The sequence below is a fragment of the Podarcis raffonei genome, chromosome 18 (genome assembly GCF_027172205.1).
Source record: "Podarcis raffonei isolate rPodRaf1 chromosome 18, rPodRaf1.pri, whole genome shotgun sequence".
Lineage (NCBI taxonomy): Eukaryota > Metazoa > Chordata > Lepidosauria > Squamata > Lacertidae > Podarcis > Podarcis raffonei.
Window position 1 is genome coordinate 10,773,554 of NC_070619.1, and position 21,128 is coordinate 10,794,681.

Consider the following 21,128-nt stretch of genomic DNA (forward strand, 5'->3'; position numbering starts at 1 on the left):
AACTTAATAAAAAATTATTTTTTAAAAAATAGAAACTTGGTATACAAATGCTTTTAGGCATTTTCTCTTGCAGCCATGAGGTCTAGAAACTTGATATATGAATGCTTTTAGGCATTTTCTCTTGCAACCATGAGGTCTGGAAACTTGATATATGAATGCTTTTAGGCATTTTCTCTTGCAACCATGAGGTCTAGAAACTTGATATACCTCCCCAAGGCCTCTTTCCAAAAAGCCACCCGTCCAAAGAAGTTCTCTTGTTTTCCCTCCGGGGGGGAAAGCTCCTCCAAGTCTCCTCCTTTATCTCTCTCTCTCTGCAATCTTTTCCCTGAAAAGGGATGAGCCGCCCAGCCTCCTCTCTCTTGGTCCCTCCCTTTTTCCTACCCAGTTCTCAAAAAAAAAAAAAGCCCTTTTTCTCAGATGCATCAGAGAGACGAACTGGGGCAAAGGGACCAGTCTCTTCACTGCCTTCCAAGAGTTTGCGCTCAACTTCTGGGAACTTAGACTGGAAATGGGTATGTAGTCGAAGTCCTTGGTTTAAGGGTGATGGTTTTTATGCTGCTGCTGGTGGGTCTTTTGCAAGCCTGATGGTTGTTGTTTTTTTTTTAGCAAAGGCTTGTTGGAGCACATCCTCCAGCCGGGAGGGAAAAAAGCGGTTTTATTTCAAGGCGCAGAAGGGGAAGAGAGGCTCCGGGAGAGATAAGGGAAGAGGGAAGAGGGAGGGATGGGGAGAAGGGGAGAGGGATGTGGGCATTGGAAGGGGGAAGGGAAGGGAAGAGAGATGGTATTGAAGAGGAAAGGGGGAGGGGGAGGGAAGGAAGAAAAGGAAGGAAGGAGAGAGAGAGAGAGAGAGAGAGAGAGAGAAAGAAAGAAAGAAAGAAAGAAAGAAAGAAAGAAGAAAGAAAGTAGGAAGGAAGGAAGGAGAGAGAGAGAGAAAGAAGGAAGGAGAGAGAGAGAGAGAGAGAGAAAGAATGAATGAAAGAAGAACGAAAGAAAGAAAGAAAGAAAGAGAAGGTAGGAAGGAAGGAAGGAGAGAGAGAGAGAGATGGGTATTAAAGAGGAAAGGGGAGGGGAGGGAAGGAAGGAGGAAAGGAAGGAAAGAGAGAGAAAGAAAGAAAGAAAGAAAGAAAGAAAGAAAGAGAGAGGGAGAGAGAGAAGGAAGGAAGGAAGGAAGGAGGAGAGAGAGATGGGTATTAAAGAGGAAAGGGGAGGGGGAGGGAAGGAAGAAAAAGGACGGAAGGAAGGAAGGAAGGAAGTAAAGAAGGAAGAAAAAAAGAGAGAAAGGAAGGAAGGAAGGAAGGAAGGAAGGAAGGGCAACATGTTCTCACCCAGAACCCCTCATTTCGCCTTCTTAGCCTCTGAAAGTTGCTGTGGGCAAGGGAGAGATGCACTCTGCACGCGATCAGAGGCACTAGGTGCCTCAAATGCTCTTGCGGAGAGGCAGGACAAAGATGGAGTAAGATGAAAGAATGGAGAACTGCAGACACTCTCCTGTCATTCAAGATACATCCTTGGGGGGCATTTGATGTGTGTCCCCACTTAATTTGATCCCTGTTTCCTCCATGTCCGCCGCTGCCTCCTGAAGGAGTGCGTTCCTCACTTTACCTTTCCTTAAAAATTTACATTTGTATATATCATTTATCATTTTCAGCTTTAAAACAGTCGTATAAATGGCAGAATTTAAATGATTGAATTTAATACATTAGACTTCCCTTCTCCTCTCTGCCCTTGTTTGGCTCATTTTGTTTTCCTTTTTGCATATTCTAATTAATCCCTTTTTCCCCCTTTCCTGATTCCAGTTATACATTAACTCCTCGGTTTATTCTAACCCTGCTAACGTCTAAAGTTGTTTGCAATCATTTTTCAAACATGCTACGAATCTTCGCCCTGTTCTTTTTTAAAAAGAATTATTTATTCCTGATCTGGTTTAATTCGACCTTTTCTTTTATCCCCCCTGAATCTTTCAACATTGGGCTTCCTTGAAATTCGGCAATGAGTTCTGGTAATATGTTGAGAGCTGTCAATCCGGAACGTCGCCATTATGGGCAGTAATGACAGCTGTCAGTCTCCATCCAATTGTCTCTGATCTGCTTTCTAATCTCGAATGATAAGGCTATCAGTTTGCGCCAGTCACAATGGTTCTATATTGCCTTCAGTCTCTGATAAAGCATTCTTGTAAAAAAAAAAAGGCATTTTGCCCAGCCTTGCCAAAGAACAATTACACAGGACTCTCTTGTTTTTGGTTTTTTCCAATTCCAATTTCATTATTTTTTTAAATAGAAAAAAAGAGGAGAGATACATTTCATCAAATCAAATTGACTTCTCCCGCTCCCCCTTTCCGCAGTTACCTATATAATAATAATAATAATAAATTTTATTTATATCCCGCCCTCCCCAGCCGAAGCCGGGCTCAGGGCTGCTAACAACAATAAAACATCTCCTTATGTATATTATTATTATTTTATACTCCCTTCAAATAATAGTAATAATAATAATAATAATAATAATAATAATAATAATAATAATAATTTATTTGTACCCTGCCCATCTGGCTGGGTTTCCCCAGCCACTCTGGGCGGCTTCCAAAAAAACATTAAAATACTGTAATACATAAACATTAAAAGCTTCCCTAAACAGGGCTGCCTTCAGATGTCTTCTGAATGTCAGGTAGTTGTTGTTCTCTTTGACATCTGGTGGGAGGGCGTTCCACAGGGCGGGCGCCACCACTGAGAAGGCCCGCTGACTGGTTCCCTGTAGCTTTGCTTCTCGCAATGAGGGAACCACCAGAAGACCCTCGGCGCTGGACCTCCGTGTCCGGGCAGAACGATGGGGTGGAGACGCTTCTTCAGGTCTACTGGGCTGTTTAGGGCTTTAAAGGTCAGCACCAACACTTTGAATTGTGCTCGGAAACGTCCTGGGAGCCAATGTAGGTCTTTCAGGACTGGTGTCATGTGGTCTCGGCGGCCGCTCCCAGTCCCCAGTCTGGCTGCCGCATTCTGGATTAGTTGCAGTTTCCAGGTCACCTTCAAAGGGAGCCCCACGTAGAGTGCATTGCAGTAGTCCAAGCGGGAGATAACCAGAGCATGCACCACTCTGGCCAGACAGTCTGCGGGCAAGGAGGGTCTCATCCTGTGTACCAGATGGAGCTGCCCTGGACACAGAATTGACCTGCGCCTCCATAGACAGCAGTGAGTCCAAAATGACTCCCAGGCTGTGCACCTGGTCCTTCGGGGGCACAGTGACCCCATTCAGGACCAGGGAGTCCTCCACACCTGCCCGCCCCCTGTCCCCCCAAAACAGCACTTAACTGCTTGGTCTTAAGTCAGTCCAGTTTAAGGTATTTTTTTTTACAATGGTTCCGAAATTTCCCCCATTCGGTATTTAAAAAGTTCACCGTCTCAATTTCTTGTTTTTCCGGGAAGTTTCTTCTCGTTTGTGAATATTCCGTTAGTTTTAATTGCCAGTCTTCTTCAGTTGGAAATGACTCTTTTTTTCCATTTCTGGGTGTATATCGTTCTGGCAGCACAGAAAAACAGTTTCTCATGATCTTTAGGTAGCTCAGAGTCCAATATTCCTAACAGGAATACTTCCGGTTTCTTAACAATAATAAATAAACTCAGGAGACAAAGAAACAAATGGATAAACGCGAGCAACAAGTACGGATGAATGAATCTTCGTTTTCGTCAGCCATCGGCCATTGCAATAAAAAAAGAACACGATATACAAAGAATAGAAATAAAAAGTCAATTATGTACAATACATTTTAGGGTTTTGAATAGTGGATCTTATTCTGATTGCCCCAGCGAAAAACCTTGCCACCTTTGCCGTCACCTGCTCATCTGGATCTGCTAAGAGAAAGGACACTTCCTTCCTTCCTTCCTTCCTTCCTTCCTTCCTTCCTTCCTTCCTTCCTTCCTTCCCTCTCTCTCTCTCTCTCTGTCTCTCTCCCTCCCTCCCTCCCTCCCTCCCTTCCTTCCTTCCTTCTCTCTGTTTCTTTCTCCTTCCTTCCTTCCTTCCTTCCTTCCTTCCTTCCTTCCTTCCCTCTCTCTCTCTCTGTCTCTCCCTCCCTCCCTCCCTTCCTTCCTTCCTTCCCTCTGTTTCTTTTTCCTTCCTTCCTTCGTTTCCTTCCTTCCTTCTCTCTGTTTCTTTTCCCTTCCTTCCTTCCTTCCTTCCTTCCTTCCTTCCTTTCCTCTCTCTCTCTCTCTCTCTCTCTCTCTCTCTCTCTCCCCCCTTCCTTCCTTCCTTCCTTCCTTCCTTCCCCCCCCTCTCTCCCCCTTCCTTCCTTCCTTCCTTCCTTCCTTCCTTCCTTTCCTCTCTCTCTCTCTCTCTCTCTCTGTCTCTCTCTCTCCCTTCCTTCCTTCCTTCCTTCCTTCCTTCCCTCTGTTTCTTTTTCCTTCCTTCCTTCGTTTCCTTCCTTTCTTCTCTTTGTTTCTTTTCCCTTCCTTCCTTCCTTCCTTCCTTCCTCTCTCTCTCTCTTCTCCATCTCCCTCTCCCTCCCTCCCTCCCTCTCCCCCCCCTCTCTCTCTCATCTTGATCTGCCAAGAGAAAGGACCCTGGGGCAGTGGCTGGGCGACCCGGAATGGACAATAAAAGAGGGGTGATAATCTCGTTCCTCAAGTCTTTATAATGTCAGAAGGGCATGCGCCACCGATTCGGGACTGCCGTCTCCACAGGGACATTTTTCGTGTTGGAATCGTCCCTCGAATCCATCCGAGGGCAAGACATTCAATCTCGCGAGCGTAAAAGTGCATCTATATTTTAGAGCAAGCAAGCGAATCTGAGCTTCTCATTTCCTGCATCCTCAGATCTCTGCTCTCTTTCAGGATTCGAAACGCGCTTTTCCTCCTCCCTCCTCCTCTTTCCTTCCTTTCCCCTCTGCAATATGGACAGTCAGGAAAGAAAAAAACACACGCTTTTCATGTGAAACCCTATCCCCCCACTGCGCCGAAATGAATCTCTCTTGTGTGTCAGCTCGGCTTTCGAGTCTCCAAATATTTGGATGCTCCTTTCAGCCGTCACTTAGCCCGGATCTAAACATTTCGGTTCATTTTGGCAGCCATAAATCTCCCTCCCGTCTTCAAGAGCTTAGGGTGAGCGTTCTTGAGAGGGTGCCGTACAGTTCTGGAAAACGCGTGGTGCCTGGGGCTAAAAAAACACAAAACCAGTCGATTCCCAGGGTCTGGGTGCAGAGGAAGGACGGCAGGATCTGTCCCTAGTTTCTCGCGCGTCCACAAAGAACGCCGTGAACCCAGATTGCCGAATCAATCACCGTCATATTTTCAAAACATACCATGGCCAACTACGAAAGAAACAGAGAAAACACGAACAATCTTTCAAACAACTTCAGTCCTGGGAGATTGCATGAAACAGAAAATAAAAAGTTAGGAACGTTGCCGTGATGAAATCCTAGCTCTCCTCTGAGCCAATATTATTTATTGCTCTGACTTGAAGCCCCTCCGTGCCAGTTACAGGGAGGGATTTGGGTCGGTCACCCAGATTTTAAGATGCAACAAGGTTATCTGACCCTCTGAAACAGGCGTGGAAGGAGAGACTTGATGCAATTGGTGGCAAAACATGAGATAAGGAGATTCCTGCTGTATTGCGCCAGTGCGTAACTTCCAACATTTATCCGATTAAAATAGGCACGTCCTATACAGTAATAGGGACGCGAGTGGCGCTGTGGGTTAAACCACAGAGCCTAGGGCTTGCCAATCAGAAGGTCGGCGGTTCGAATCCCCACAATGACGGGGTGAGCTCCCATTGCTCAGTCCCTGCTCCTGCCAACCTAGCAGTTCGAAAGCACGTCAAAGTGCAAGTAGATCAATAGGTACCGCTCCGGCGGGAAGGTAAACGGTGTTTATGTGCGCTGCTCTGGTTCGCCAGAAGCGGCTTAGTCCTGCTGGCCACATGACCCGGAAGCTGTACGCTGGCTCCCTCGGCCTGAAAGCGAGATGAGCGCTGCAACCCCAGAGTCAGCCACGACTGGACTTAACCGTCCAGGGGTCCTTTACCTTTTTACCTTTTACCTTTATGTTACTGAGGAAGGAGGGCGAAGGGAAGGAGGCAGATTCAGAGAGGGTGCAAATCGCAAAGGGCACTGAGGCTTCTCTCAGTGTGGGTCAGGAGTAAAGGTAAAGGGACCCCTGACCATTAGGTCCAGTCGTGACTGACTCTGGGGTTGCGGCGCTCATCTCGTTTTACTGGCTGAGGTAGTCGGAGTACAGCTTCCAGGTCATGTGGCCAGCAGGACTAAGCCGCTTCTGGTGAACCAGAGCAGCGCACGGAAACGCCAGTTACCTTCCCACCGGAGTGGTACCTATTGATCTACTTGCACTTTGACATGCTTTCGAACTGCTAGGTTGGCAGGAGCAGGGACCAAGCAACGGGAGCTCAACCCCTTGCGGGGATTCGAACCGCGCAGTGTCTGTGGGACCACACTTTGCAGAGTTATCTCTCCTTCCCAGAGCTTTTCCCTTGTATGGCTTGATAACCGGAGACCCGCTATCATCCTATTGCAGCTGGTTACATTCTTTTCTAATGACCCAGGGGTCATGACCTGAGTTGTTCCCAGGGTCTGGGAAAGGGGCGAGGAGCCGTCATCCCCTTCCACCCGGTGCACAATCCGTTTCTGGAATCTGCAATGTGCCAAGACGGGCCGGTGGCTTACAGGGCGTCGGTAGGGGATTTAGATAAAATGCCACGGGTGGGTTTTTTTGTCTGCCAAAGGCCGTCAGCCGGGACTGCGCCATGGAGCCTAATGAGGGTGAAAGAGGAGGGCACAAAATACAGTCTGAAGCTCAACATCAAAAACTAAGATCATGGCTACAAGTCCCATCACCTCCTGGTAAACAGAAGGGGAAGAAATGGAGGCAGTGAGAGATTACACTTTCTCGGGCTCCATGATGACTGCAGATGGTGACAGCAGTCACGAAATTAAAAGACGCCTGCTTCTTGGGAGAAAAGCGATGACAATCCCAGACAGCATCTTAAAAAGCAGAGACATCACCTTGCCGACAAAGATCCGAATAGTTCAAGCTCTGGTTTTCCCAGTAGTGATGTATGGAAGTGAGAGCTGGACCATAAAGAAGGCTGATCGCCGGAGAATGGATGCTTTTGAATTGTGGTGCTGGAGGAGACTCTTGAGAGTCCCATGGACTGCAAGAAGATCCAACCTCTCCATTCGGAAGGAAATCAGCCCTGAGTGCTCACTGGAAGGACAGATCCTGAAGCTGAGGCTCCAAGACTTTGGCCACCTCATGAGAAGAGAAGACTCCCTAGAAAAGACCCTGATGCTGGGAAAGATGGAGGGCGCAAGGAGAAGGGGACGACAGAGGACGAGATGGTGGGACGGTGTTCTTGAAGCTCCCAGCATGAGTTTGACCAAACTGCGGGAGGCAGTGGAAGACAGGAGTGCCTGGCGTGCTCTGGTCCAGGGGGTCACAAAGAGTCGGACACGACTAAAGGACTAAACAACAAGAAAAGGACTCCTGGATGCTTAAGTCCAGTAATAATATTAAGTAATATTAAGGCCGTGGAGACGATGCGCAGAAAGGAAGGCAGTGGCCATTGACACTGAGGAGGGTGGAAGGGCGAAATTCGGAGCCTGTTTTTGGCCTCTCTGCTTGCAAGGTCGTTGGCAGGTCCGTTCCCAGGCCAGCTCCTCTGTGTTGGCATTTGCGAGGCAAAACAAAACAGCAAATTCCTTCCCTCCAGCGACTCCCGTCCGAGGCTTTCCGAGCTGAGGGGTTTATTTTTAATTTCTGCTAATGGCAGGGTGAGGCCGGCAGCCGTGGTTGGGAAAGGAGGAAAGCTGGAAGCAGTTTTTGGACCCATTGCTTGGGGACTTTCAGAGGACTCACAGAGGGCCAATGGGACATTCCTTCAGCTTGAGTGTGCCTGGGGGTGTGGGACGGAGATAAATCGATAAATTCGCCCCGCCTTCCTAGCAAGACGATCGAGTTGGGAGACGGAAGCATCGAGGCAAAAATGGAGGGATGAACGAAAAAGTCGAAGCAAAACCTGGGAATTAACGGGGTTTCAGCTAGCAGGCACCAGCCATCAATTCCCATTAAAGGCAGCTATACGCATTCAGCACCTTTTGCCGAAAGATTGGAAGCTGTTAGCCCGGCGGCCACATCCCCTCCAACATTTCTCCGATGGAAACAGGGACATCCTCTTCCATCCCCTCCAACGTTTCTCCCCTGAAAATAGGGACGTCCTATTCCATCCCCTCCAACGTTTCTCCTGTGAAAATAGGGACGTCCTATTCCATCCCCTCCAACGTTTCTCCCCTGAAAATAGGGACGTCCTATTCCATCCCCTCCAACGTTTCTCCCCTGAAAATAGAGACGTCCTATTCCATCCCCTCCCAACGTTTCTCCCCTGAAAATAGGGACGTCCTATTCCATCCCCTCCAACGTTTCTCCCCTGAAAATAGGGACGTCCCAAGGAAAAGCGGGACATTCCGGGATCAAATTGGAAACCGGAACGGCTTCTGTAAATCCTGGACTGTCCTTGGAAAACAGGGTCCCATATTAGGAGACGAAACCACAGGGTGTGCGTGGTTTTGCATCTCAAGTTGGGGTTTTGAGAGCCGTAAAAAGGGCCCATTCTGGTGCTGGAGGAGACTCTTGAGAGTCCCACAGACTGCAAGAAGATCTAATCTCTCCATTCTGAAGGAAATCAGCCCTGAGTGCTGACTGGAAGGACAGATCCTGAAGCTGAGGCTCCAAGACTTTGGCCACCTCAGGAGAAGAGAAGACTCCCTGGAAAAGACCCTGATGTTGGGAAAGATGGAGGGAACAAGGAGAAGGGGACGACAGAGGATGAGATGGTTGGACAGTGTTCTCAAAGCAGCCAGCATGAGTTTGACCAAACTGCGGGAGGCAGTGGAAGACAGGAGGGCCTGGCGTGCTTCTGGTCCAGGGGGTCACGAAGAGTCGGACACGACTAAACAACAACAACAAAAAGGGCGCTGGAGCAGGCTTTCATGGGAAGTTGGCAACCTAGCCAGCTTCTGAGTTTTCCTCTCTGCCGGAGGATGTCAGCGCGCCTTTTCCGTTGAGCTGGAGACGTTCCCCCAGGCATGTTCCTACAAGCCCCAAAGACAGGAATTTAGGTTGTGTCCTCCTCAGTTTCTTCCGGACTTCAGTCGTATATTCACCCGCTCCAAAAGCTACTTTTTGGTTGGGCGAGGGATGAATTGGCGCTGTCATAAATTGCCCAGGACACGATCCTCTGCAGAAATCGATTCCTGCGTGGAGCAATTGGGTATGTTTAGATGCAATGCCTGCCCTCTGATATCTGGAAGGAAACAGGGCAAATTTATTTATTCTCTCTTTTCTCCGGGGGGATGGTGGAAGGAGATCAGGCCCATTCATCCGAATGGGTCTACTCTAAGTAGGATGACGCATGCACAGGGGGAAGGGCAGCAGTACAGTGGCAAAGCGTCGGCTTTGCAGCTCGGAGTTGCTGGGTTCGATTCCTGCCCCCTCCAGGTAAGGCTTGGGTCTGAAACCTCGTCCAGCTGCTGTCCGTCAGTGCGGGTGCTATAAGAAAAAACTGCTCCTTTTCCTTTATGGGGTGTTCCAGAGCCCGTCTAGAGTCCTTAAGTGGGTTCCCTATCGGTAGGAGAAAATAACAGGCCAAGCAGACATCACAAAAGGAAAGAGGAATGAGGAGGGAAGAGGAAACCGAGCGAGCTCAGGCTCCAAAACTCTTCCACTTGTAGTTTCTGCAATCTCCAGATGTAATATCTGGTTGTGCAATGTGAGAAACCTGAGGCTGGACCAGGCAGATCTTTCCGATGAGTTATTTAGGAAATAGAGGACATCTTAACATGGTCTTGTTATAAGAAAAAAAACTGCTCCTTTTTCCTTATGGGGTATCTTAAGAGCTCATGATTATGATTTATGTGTGATGATAATTGTTAAAAGTGAATAATAATAATAATAATAATAATAATAATAATAATAATAGAACAATATGAAACAGCCATGGGTTCCCCAAATTATTCTGGGAGTTGCAGTTTGCCCAGGGGGCTGAGAAGTGCTAGGTAGGTAAAGGTAAAGGGACCCCTGACCGTTAGGTCCAGTCGTGGCCGACTCTGGGGTTGCGGTGCTCATCTCGCTTTATTGGCCGAGGGAGCCAGCGTACAGCTTCCGGGTCATGTGGCCAGCAGGACTAAGCCGCTTCTGGTGAACCAGAGCAGCGCACAGAAACGCCGTTTACCTTCCCACCGGAGCGGTACCTATTTATCTACTTGCACTTTGACGTGCTTTCGAACTGCTAGGTGGGCAGGAGCAGGGACTGAGCAACGTGAGCTCACCCCATCGTGGGGATTTGAACCGCCGACCTTCTGATCGGCAAGCCCTAGGCTCTGTGGTTTAGACCACAGTGCCACCCGCGTGGAAAATAGACCGGATGCAGCAGAATATCCAAATGAACACAACCATACTGTGGCCTTATAACCCTTGACAGCTTCACCCTTGTCCTTTTAATGATTCCAGTTACTTGAAACATTTTCTACCGTGATGCCAATAAAGGTATTTCATTGATTGATATTATTATTATTATTATTATTATTATTATTATTATTATCGCTGAAATGAGCAGGCACGGAGCTCAGGACGGAGCTCACCCCGTCATTGCGGGGATTCGAACAGCCGACCTTCTGATCGGCAAGTCCTAGGCTCTGTGCTTTAACCCACAGCACCACCCGTGTCCCGAGAGGTGCTAGGAGGCACCCTTTAATTTCCCCGTCTGAGCCGCAATTTTATTTATTTTCTACGTCTCTGTTTCTTACCATTCCTCCAAGCAGCTAGAGGTGGCAATCATTATTCTTCTCCCCATTTTAATCCCCTGTGAGGCAGGCTACGCAGAGGGACCAGCTCACCCAGTGAGCTTGAGTGGGGGGCGGAATTCGAACCCGGGTCTCTCCCCAGGTCCTGGCCCCGGGACTCTAACCACTGCACGGCGCTGCCTCTCAGGGTTCTCGGCAAAGAGGGACGGGGTGGTTCGACCGCCCTGGGTCGTTCCAGCCTTCCCCATGGGTGTTAAGAAACCTCTGTGCGATTTCTGGCATTCCTCGCTTTTCCCAGCTGCCAGCCAGATGTGACATTTTCCCCAGCGAAAAAGGCAAAGCCCTCTTTTCCAGACCGTTTTCGGCCGGGGCGTCCCAGGAAGGCCGCCAGGGATGGGGATTGATGGGGTGTGCGTCGGTTCTCCCCCTCGAGTCAGATTTCTCCCCCTCCGTGACTTATTAGCTGTCGTCTAAGCCTCTGGAGACTTGTGCGATCATCTCTCGTTCTCTTGGCCCGTGGCCTCGTTCCTTTTCCAGCTTTCCAGACCAAGTGCTCCCTTGCGAGGAAGACGGTAGGAAGGGCTTTGAGTCATTTTAAAATGATTTCGGAATTTCAGTTTGCAAATGTGATTCCTTTCCTTTCCCTTCTTTCCTTCCTTCCTTCCTTTCCTCTTTCCTTCCTTCCTTCCTTTCCTCCTCAATGCCCATCTCTCTCTCGCTCTCTCTCTCCTTCCTTCCTTCCTTCCTTCCTTCCTTCCTTCCTTCCTTCCTTCCTTCCTTTCCTCCTCAATGCCCATCTCTCTCTCTCTCTCTCTAGCTCCTTCCTTCCTTCCTTCCTTCCTTCCTTCCTTCCTTCCTTCCTTTCCTCCTCAATGCCCATCTCTCTCTCTCTCTCTCTCTCTCTCGCTCCTTCCTTCCTTCCTTCCTTCCTTCCTTCCTTCCTTCCCTTCCCTTCCCTTCCCTTCCCTTCCCTTCCCATCCCAGGTCCCCCAGCCACTCTGGGCGGCTTCCAACAAAACAGGACTGCCTTTAGATGTCTTCTAAAATTTTGGTAGTTATTTTTCTCTTTGACATCTGACGGGAGGGCGTTCCACAGGGAGGGCGCCACCACCGAGAAGGCCCTCTGCCTGCTTCCCTATAACTTCGCTTCTCGCAGCGAGGGAACCACCAGAAGGCCCTCGGGAGATGGACCCAGGTGTCCGGGCTGAACAATGGGGGTGGAGACGCTCCTTCAGGGATACTGGGCCGTTTAGGGCTTTCAAGGTCAGCACCAACACTTTGAATTGTGCTCGGAAACGTCCTGGGAGCCATTGTAGGTCTTTCAAGACCGGTGTTATATGGTCTCGGCGGTCTTTCCATTCCGTCTTTCTTCACCTACTGAAAAAGCACCTGCCCCCCCAAAAAATAAAATCATGGGAGCTGTAGTTTGTGCTAGGAGTTGTAGCGCCATGAAAGTACAGTTCCTAGATTCTCTGGGATTCAAGTGGGTGGCCTGGATGGCGTCAGTGGCCAGCTATGAGATGGGGCTGCGCAGCTTCTGTTTCCTGACCCCCTGCTCCCAGCGGGACACTCCCTACTTAAATAAATTTGTGTTTCTAAGGGCGGGCCGTCCCAGCTGGTTGCCCCCGGCCCCAAAGCCTTGGCTGACTTCTCTTGATCTTGCGTCAGTTCCTCGAAGCAATAGGAATTCCTGCATTATTACAGCCTTGATTTACGGCTCGAGGGAAAGCAGTTGCGATGTTTGTCTGATCCGCGGGGTCAGATGTCTGCGGGGCAATCTCACACATGCCTAGGGCCGATCCTGTCCCCTCAGAGAGATTCCCGGAATCGGAGGAAGCAAATGCTCCGATCTCGCAAGCGCTCCGATCCTAAGCCGTGGGCAGAAGCGCATAATGTGTACGATGCGGCAACAGGAAAAAGCCGAATGCAATTGTAGGCTGCGTCAACAGAAGTCTAGTGTCCAGATTTAAGTCGAAAAGGTAAAGGGACCCCTGACCGTTAGGTCCCGTCGTGGCCGACTCTGGGGTTGCGGCGCTCATCTCGCTTTCTTGGCTGAGGGAGCCGGCGTACAGCTTCCGGGTCATGTGGCCAGCAGGACTAAGCCGCTCCTGGTGAACTGCGCACGGAAACGCTGTTTACCTTCCCGCCGGAGTGGTACCTATTTATCTACTTGCACTGGTGTGCTTTCGAACTGCTAGGTTGGCAGCAGCAGGGACCGAGCAACGGGAGCTCACACCGTCGTGGGGATTTGAACCGCCGACCTTCTGATCGGCAAGTCCTAGGCTCTGTGGTTTAACCCACAGCGCCACCCGCGTCCCTGATTTAAGTCATAGCCCCACTCTATTCTGCCTTGGTCAGACCACATCTGGAATACTGTGTCCAGTTCTGGGCGCCTCAGTTTAAGAAGGATGTTGACAAGCTGGAAGGTAGGCAGAGGAGGGCGACCGAGACGATCAAGGGTCTGGAAACCGAGCCTGATGAGGAATGGTTGAAGGAGGGATGTTTGGGGAGGGGTGGAGAGAAGATCTGGGAACAAACCCGTGCATCACCGATGTCTTCGGATAACTTAGGGGCCGTTGGACTGCTGCAAAGCTGGATACAAGTTCTTTTAAACAATGCAAAGAACAGGGGATTATCCTAACTTTCCACAAATGGTTTAGTTCAAGTTGCTGAGCAGAAGCCAATGGCAGTCTGGCTGGGGTCCCAATTCTCGCTGACTAGACATCAGGAGAAGCTTTTGGGGCGGCAAGATCTCTTTGACAGCGGGACTGAGTCCTTCAGAAGGTGGAGCGTTCTCCTTCCTTAGAGGTGTTACCTATCTATCTGTCTATCTATCTATCTATCTATCTATCTATCTATCTATCTATCTATCTAATAATTTTTTATTTATACCCCACCCATCTGGCTGAGTTTCCCCAGCCACTCTGGGCGGCTCCCAATCAAGTGTTAAAAACAATACAGCGTTAAATATTAAAAACTTCCCTGAACAGGACTACCTTCAGATGTCTTTTAAAGAGAAGATAGCTGCTTATTTCCTTCACATCTGAACGGAGGGCGTTCCACAGGGCGGGCGCCACCACCGAGAAGGCTCTCTGCCTGGTTCCCTGTAACCTCACTTCTCGCAAGGAGGGAACCGCCAGAAGGCCCTTGGTGCTGGACCTCGGTGTCCGGGCTGAACGATGGGGGTGAAGACGCTTCTTCGGGGATACTGGGCCATTTAGGGCTTTCAAGGTCAGCACCAACACTTTGAATTGTGCTCGGAAAGGTCCTGGGAGCCAATGCAGATCTCTCAGAACCAGTGTTATGTGGTCCCGGCGGCCACTCCCAGTCCCCAGTCTGGCTGCCGCATTCTGGATTACTTGCAGTTTCCGGGTCACCTTCAAAGGCAGCCCCACAGAGAGCGCATTGCAGTAGTCAAAACGGGAGCTAAACAGAGCATGCACCACTCTGGCGAGACAGTCCGCGGGCAGCTGGTCCACTAAAAACATATAAGTTCCAACAATCATTTAACATAACTTCTTATCTTATACAATATTTTAGAATTCCGTCAACAACCTCTGAAGATTCTCCGTTCTTTATCACTTGCTCTGCCTTTCTTAATTTCTCTATTACTTTTAATCGTTCTTAACTAATCATTACAGTTCTTGCAGTGCTGCTAGCGTAATCTGTTTATCCCAATTGTTTTTCAAATGGTTCAAATATTTACAGTGGTACCTCGGGTTACAGATGCTTCAGGATGAGAACAGAAACCGTGCTCCGGCAGCGCAGCAGCAGCAGCAGGCCCCATTAGCTAAAGTGGTGCTTCAGGTTAAGAACAGTTTCAGGTTAAGAACGGAGTCCGGAACGAATTAAGTACTTAACCTGAGGTACCACTGTACTCCAGTCCTCTAAGAATCTCTGATCCTGCAGGTTCCGAATCCTTCCTGTTCATTTATTGAGTTCTGCACAGTCCACTAATTTCATTTGCCGTTCTTCTTCCGTCGGTAATTGTGCGTTGCTTTGTGACGATTTGTTGGATCTCTGGACCATAATACAGTGGTACATCGGGTTACATATGCTTCAGGTTACAGACTCTGTTAACCCAGAAATAGTACCTTGGGTTAAGAACTTTGCTTCAGGATAAGAACAGAAATCGTGCTCCCGTGCCACGGCGGCAGCAGGAGGCCCCATTAGCTAAAGTGGTGCTTCAGGTTAAGAACAGTTTCAGGTTAAGAACGGAGTCCGGAACGAATTAAGTACTTAACCTGAGGTACCACTGTAAAGACTGACCATAGAATCATAGAATCATCGAGTTGGAAGAGACCACAAGGGCCATCAAGTCCAACCCCCTGCCAAGCAGGAAACACCATCAGAGCACTCCTGACATATGGTTGTCAAGCCTCTGCTTAAAGACCTCCAAAGGAGGAGACTCCACCACACTCCTTGGCAGCAAATTCCACTGTCAAACAGCTCTTACTGTCAGGAAGTTCTTCCTAATGTTTAGGTGGAATCTTCTTTCTTGTAGTTTGGATCCATTGCTCCGTGTCCGCTTCTCTGGAGCAGCAGAAAACAACCTTTCTCCCTCCTCTATGTGACATCCTTTTATATATTTGAACATGGCTATCATATCACCCCTTAACCTCCTCTTCTCCAGGCTAAACATGCCCAGCTCCCTTAGCCGTTCCTCATAAGGCATCGTTTCCAGGCCTTTGACCATTTTGGTGGCCCTCCTCTGGACACGTTCCAGTTTGTCAGTGTCCTTCTTGAACTGTGGTGCCCAGAACTGGACACAGTACTCCAGGTGAGGTCTGACCAGAGCGATTGATTGATTGATTGATTGATTGATAAACAGGTTATCCAGATGAGACCTGTCTCTTTCCCCCTCTCTATGCTCAGAGCCGGCACCTAACGACCGAGACTGACCCCACCGCGCCGCGCGATGGCCGCCGCGAGACCACCGGCTGCCGCCTCGCACCCAGGAGGACCCCTCAGCGAGTCTCCTTCCCCAGGACCACGCTGAGCGCCGGCGCGATGGCAAACTCCACCGAGAATCGCACCCTTGGCTCCTGCTTCCGGAGCGCCAATGGCACGGAGGCGTACCGCGGCGACGCAGCCGCCTCGCCGTGGTTTTCCACCGTCTTCGGCCTCATCGGACTCTCCTCTAACCTCTTCGCTTTCTGCGTGTTGGTCAACTCCTCCCGGAAGATGCACAGCCGCTCGCGCTCGTCTTTCCTGGTCTTCCTCTGCGGGCTGGTGGCCACCGACTTCATGGGTCTTCTTCTGACCTTCTCCATCGTGGTCCCGTACCACTTCACCCGCTTCGACTGGAGGCTGGTGGATCCCGGATGCCACCTCTGCAACTTCATGGGCCTTGTGATGGTCTTCTTTGGACTGTGCCCCTTGCTCCTCGGTGCCACCATGGCCGGAGAACGCTTCCTGGGCATCAACCGGCCCTTCTCCCGCTCCACCAAGATGACCAAACGGCGGGCATGGACGTTGGTGGGGCTGGTATGGGCTGGGGGCTTTGTCCTCGGCCTTCTGCCCGTCTTCGGCCTGGGCGACTACACCTTGCAGTACCCAAACTCCTGGTGCTTTCTGACGCTGCTCCACGACCCCAGGAACGTGGTCTTCTGCCTGATCTTCGCTCTTCTCGGCCTCTTCTGTGTGGGCCTCTCCTTCTTGCTCAACACGGTCAGCGTGGTCACTCTCTGCCGCGTCTACCACGACTCCGAGTCGGTCCAGCGGCGGCGAGACAGCGAGGTGGAGATGATGGTGCAACTACTAGGCATCATGGTCATCGCCAGCGTCTGCTGGCTCCCCCTGCTGGTGAGTGAGGGGCTCAGGCACAGAAGGGGAACCTAGATAGATGATAGATAGATGGGTAGATGGATAGATGGATAGATGATAGATAGATAGATAGATAGATAGATGATAGATAGATAGATAGATAGATAGATAGATGATAGATAGATAGATAGATAGATGATAGATAGATAGATAGATAGATAGATAGATAGATAGATGATAGATAGATAGATAGATAGATAGATAGATAGATAGATGATAGATAGATAGATAGATAGATAGATATAGATAGATGATAGATGATAGATAGATAGATAGATAGATAGATAGATAGATAGATGATAGATAGATAGATGATAGATAGATAGATAGATGATAGATAGATGATAGATAGATATAGATGGATGGATGGATAGATGATGGACGGACGGACAGACGGACGGATGGATAGATAGATGATAGATAGATAGATACTGTATTTTTTGCTCTATAAGACTCACTTTTCCCCTCCTAAAAAGTAAGGGGAAATGTGTGTGCGTCTTATGGAGCGAATGCAGGCTGCGCAGCTATCCCAGAAGCCAGAACAGCAAGAGGGATTGCTGCTTTCGCTGCGCAGCGACCCCTCTTGCTGTTCTGGCTTCTCAGACTCAGAATATATTTTTTCTTGTTTTCCTCCTCCCAAAACTAGGTGCATCTTGTGGTCTAGTGCGTCTTATAGAGCGAAAAATACGGTAGCTTGTGGGAGTCATCGGCATGAACTGCAGTTTTGCACATCAGTGAAAACCTTTCTAATGGCGAAGCTGTGCTTGTGGCCCATGACCCTAATGGCCAGGGGTCCCTTTACCTTTAATATACCATCTATACATCGTTTTCATCATATTCTCTTTCCCGCAGATCCTCATCGCACAGACGGCTCTCCAAGCTCCCCGAGGCGACTTGCCCCTCAACCAGATCCCCCGGGACACCGAAATCCAGCTCCTCATCTATCTTCGAGTCGCAACCTGGAACCAGATCCTGGATCCCTGGGTCTACATCCTCTTCCGGCGGGCAGTACTGCGAAGGATCTACCCCAGTTTCAAAGCCCGGCCCTCCATCGTCTCGCTGTACCCAGTGCTCAACCCGTCCTTGAGGAGGAAATTCACCCAGGAATCTGTGCTCCAGTAGGACAGGGGGTCTGCGACGGCGGGAGGGGAAAGTGGTACTGCCCCTCCCTGGTCACGGCGAAGCCCCTCTGCACCCACATCTCGGAAGCATCTCAGCTCCGATGTGCGCCGCTCCGTGCTATAAACAGGGCGGCGAAGGCGCTCTCAATTTTCCGCCGCCCGTGCCAACTGCGCCCAGGTCTGTGCCCCTTCACAGGGCTGAGTCCCCAACCCCAAACCGGTGACCCCCTAACCTAGCATGAGCTGCGATTCCTTTATTTCCTGGGGTTCGGCTAAACGTCTCTCAGGGTTCCCAAGTTTGTGAGTCGGTTCTGAATGGTCGAAGGAGCCGGGTATGTTTTCGCCTCCTCCGGCGATGTTAATCCCGGCTAGAATGTAGGCTAAGGTGACCAGATTTTTTTCAATGAATTCGGGGACGCTTTTCAACTTCCCAATAAACAGATGGATTTTGTCAGGGGACTGATCTGTAAATCAGGGAAACAGGGACGTCTGGTGACCTTAATGTATGTGCGTAAAAGGTAGAGGCACCCCTGACCATTAGGTCCAGTCGTGGCCGACTCTGGGGTTGCGGCGCTCATCTCGCTTTACTGGCCGAGGGAGCCGGCATACAGCTTCCGGGTCATGTGGCCAGCAGGACTGAGCTGCTTCTGGCGAACCAGAGCAGCGCACGGAAACGCCGTTTACCTTCCCACCAGAGTGAGACCTATTTATCTACTTGCACTCTGACGTGCTTTCGAACTGCTAGGTTGCAGGAGCAGGGACCGAGCAATGGGAGCTCACCCCGTCATTGCGGGGATTCGAACCGCCGACCTTCTGATCGGCAAGTCCTAGGCTCTGCGGTTTAGCCCACAGCACCACCCGCATCCCATTAAAACTTTTGATAATAAACCTAATTTGGAATGGGGAGGTTGAATCATTTCGATCGCAGTGGGAAGTAGAATTCACCGGCTCTTCCTCCCGTTGGCTCTGGCGCCCCCTGCTGTTGACCTCCCACATTGCACCCTCTGGGTCCCAGGGTGGCGATAGACACATACATGCATGCCCTCTCTGCCTCATCCTGCGCCCCCCCTTGACATCTGATCCTGAGCCCCAAAGTTCTTCTCCCTATGTTTTGTTGGTGGCAACAAAAATATAGCATGTTTAAAAACGGGCGTGTTGAGCCTGAACGCTCACTTAGGGACAGGACGACTGGACGGTGCGGTTATCTTTCCAACAGACATTGTGGGTGGCGAATGGACGCTCTGTATCCTGCACCCGTAATTGGGGGTCCCTGGATCGCCGTGGGAAGAGGGAGCGACACAACTGCATGGATTTGTGCACGCGTAATTGTTGCCGTAATAAAGCCTGTGGCATCTCCTGCCTGCTGTCGTTGGTGGTGGTTGTTTTTCTGAGACGGGGTGCCGTTTGGGCGCAGAGGAATGTTGGGGGGAGCAGCCTAGGGGGCCCCCCAGGGAAGAAGGCTCAGAGCCCGGGGATGGGTGGTGGGACGACGACGAGCGGTCAGAGGGAGAAGACTGGAAGAGGAGGTGTTGGAAAGCAAAGAGGCAACAGGGCTTAGTGAGCGGGGAGAGTCTGTGCCAGAGAGCAGTCCAGACTCAGAGGCAGGAGAGGAGGAGGGAGGCCAAGAGGCAGAGAGGCGTCTGGCTGGGGAAGAGGCAAGGAGGTCTCCCCCTCCTGCCGCAACAAGCTTCCCCGGTCTCCCAGAACCAGAAGCGGCATGAAAAGGGTGGCGGTTAGGTTGGCTTCCGGCTGGCGCCGTCTCCGATTGCATGGGGAAAACCCTGGAGAGGAGGGGGCTTAAGACGGCTATGGGGAGCAGGGATTTTCAGCCTTGGCAACTGATCTATGGGGCAAGACCTACAGGTGATGAGCTGCTGTGCTCATTAGGCCTGACAGCCCACCAAGTCCGTGTGGATCACGCTCTGGCTAATAAAGAGTCAACTCCAATTTGAACAGGGCGATTTGTTGCCGGTTCCCTCCTCGTAACGGTTTAGGGTTTGTCCCCTCATCAGCTTAACGAAGGCACTTAAGCTGGAATTTGGTCTTGGTCCAGTATCCCTGAAGGAGCGTCTCCACCCCCATCGTTCTACCCGGACACTGAGGTCCAGCTCTGAGGGTCTTCTGGCGGTTCTCTCCCTGCGAGAAGCCAAGTTACAGGGAACCAGGCAGAGGGCCTTCTCGGTGGTGGCACCCGCCCTGTGGAACGCCCTCCCACCAGATGTCAAAGAGAACAACAACTAGCAGACCTTTAGAAGACATCTGAAGGCAGCCCTGTTTAGGGAAGCTTTTAATGTTTGATGTATTATAGTATTTTAATATTTTTTTGGAAGCCGCCCAGAGTGGCTGGGGAAGCCCAGCCAGATGGGTGGGGTATAAATAATAAATTATGATGATGATGATGATGATTTGGGGCACGCACAAGCATATCCCAGCATGCAGCTCAGAAACCATGGGCTCCCAGCCTCAAAGGGAAGAATGGATGGGGAAGGCGGTGCAAGTTGCTAGACCTCATGGTTGTGAATAGAGGGAGGCCAAGAGGCAGAGAGGAGTCCGGCTGGGGAAGAGGCAAGGCGGTCTCTCCCTCCTGCTGTGACTAGCTCCCCTCCCTGCTTGTCTCGCAGAACCAGGAGCGGGGTGAAAAGAGCTGAGCTGAGGTTAGGTTCACACGGGCGCAGTCTCCGATTGCTCGGGAACAGCCCTGGAAAGGAGGGAAACTTGGGGAGCTGCGGGCAGCTCTTGGCAACCCATTTTCATTTGCCAAAGAAAACCACCAGTCCATGTAGCCCAGGGCTGTCTGCACGGGCCGGCAGCATCTCTCCAGGTTTCCAGGCTATCCGACACATCTCTCCGAACCTTCGTGGGAGATGCTATTATCTTGCACCTGGGACCTTTTGCACGCACAGCGGGTGCTCTGCCTACTGAGCCGTACTGCCCTTGAAGAAACGCTTCTCCCCTTTTTTTCTTTTAAAAAAAGGAATGCTTTTTAAAATAACTTTTTAATTATTTCAAAAACAAACCAACAAAACTTTATGTACATCGCAGTCAAAGGCAGGAGAGTTGACTTCCGGAAGGCTGAGGGGCTTCCTTCTGAGAAAATTAGTGTTGACGTTACCTTTTATTTTTTAATTACGATGCTGGTTTTTCATTAACGTGAAGCTTTGCTGCAAAAAAAAGCGCATGTGAGCGATCGGGCTGAGGTTCGGGTTCATGTAGACCTGAGCACGGGAGGTGGGGAGCCTCACAAAATAAGGTGGTCCGTGGAGGTCCATTTTGGGGGACACACACACACATCTCCTTTGCAGAAATATTTGTGTTGCCGGCATTTGGGGGAGAAAATGCATGGATCAGCAAAGCCAAGCACAGCCTTCCGAAGAAGATCTCGG

The 21,128-nt window shown here is 50.2% G+C and overlaps 1 protein-coding gene across 1 annotated transcript; it reads left to right on the forward strand.

Annotated features, from left to right (window-relative positions):
• The first annotated feature begins 230 nt into the window (after nucleotides 1-230).
• On the forward strand, nucleotides 231-19,106 carry TBXA2R (thromboxane A2 receptor). The gene is made up of 3 exons (XM_053372663.1): nucleotides 231-512; nucleotides 15,674-16,603; nucleotides 17,477-19,106. Exons 1-3 carry the CDS (start codon nucleotides 336-338, stop codon nucleotides 17,744-17,746), a joined length of 1,377 nt encoding a protein of 458 aa, XP_053228638.1. The 5' UTR covers nucleotides 231-335; the 3' UTR covers nucleotides 17,747-19,106.
• Nucleotides 19,107-21,128: the final 2,022 nt, after the last annotated feature.

Bases quoted from the DNA above. Each gene is read 5' to 3' on its own strand.
- TBXA2R (XM_053372663.1), top strand. From the start codon at position 336: ATGAGCCGCCCAGCCTCCTCTCTCTTGGTCCCTCCCTTTTTCCTACCC. The intron at 513-15,673 runs GTATGTAGTCGA...CTCTATGCTCAG, and splicing joins GGAACTTAGACTGGAAATGG to AGCCGGCACCTAACGACCGA. The intron at 16,604-17,476 runs GTGAGTGAGGGG...TCTTTCCCGCAG, and splicing joins TCTGCTGGCTCCCCCTGCTG to ATCCTCATCGCACAGACGGC.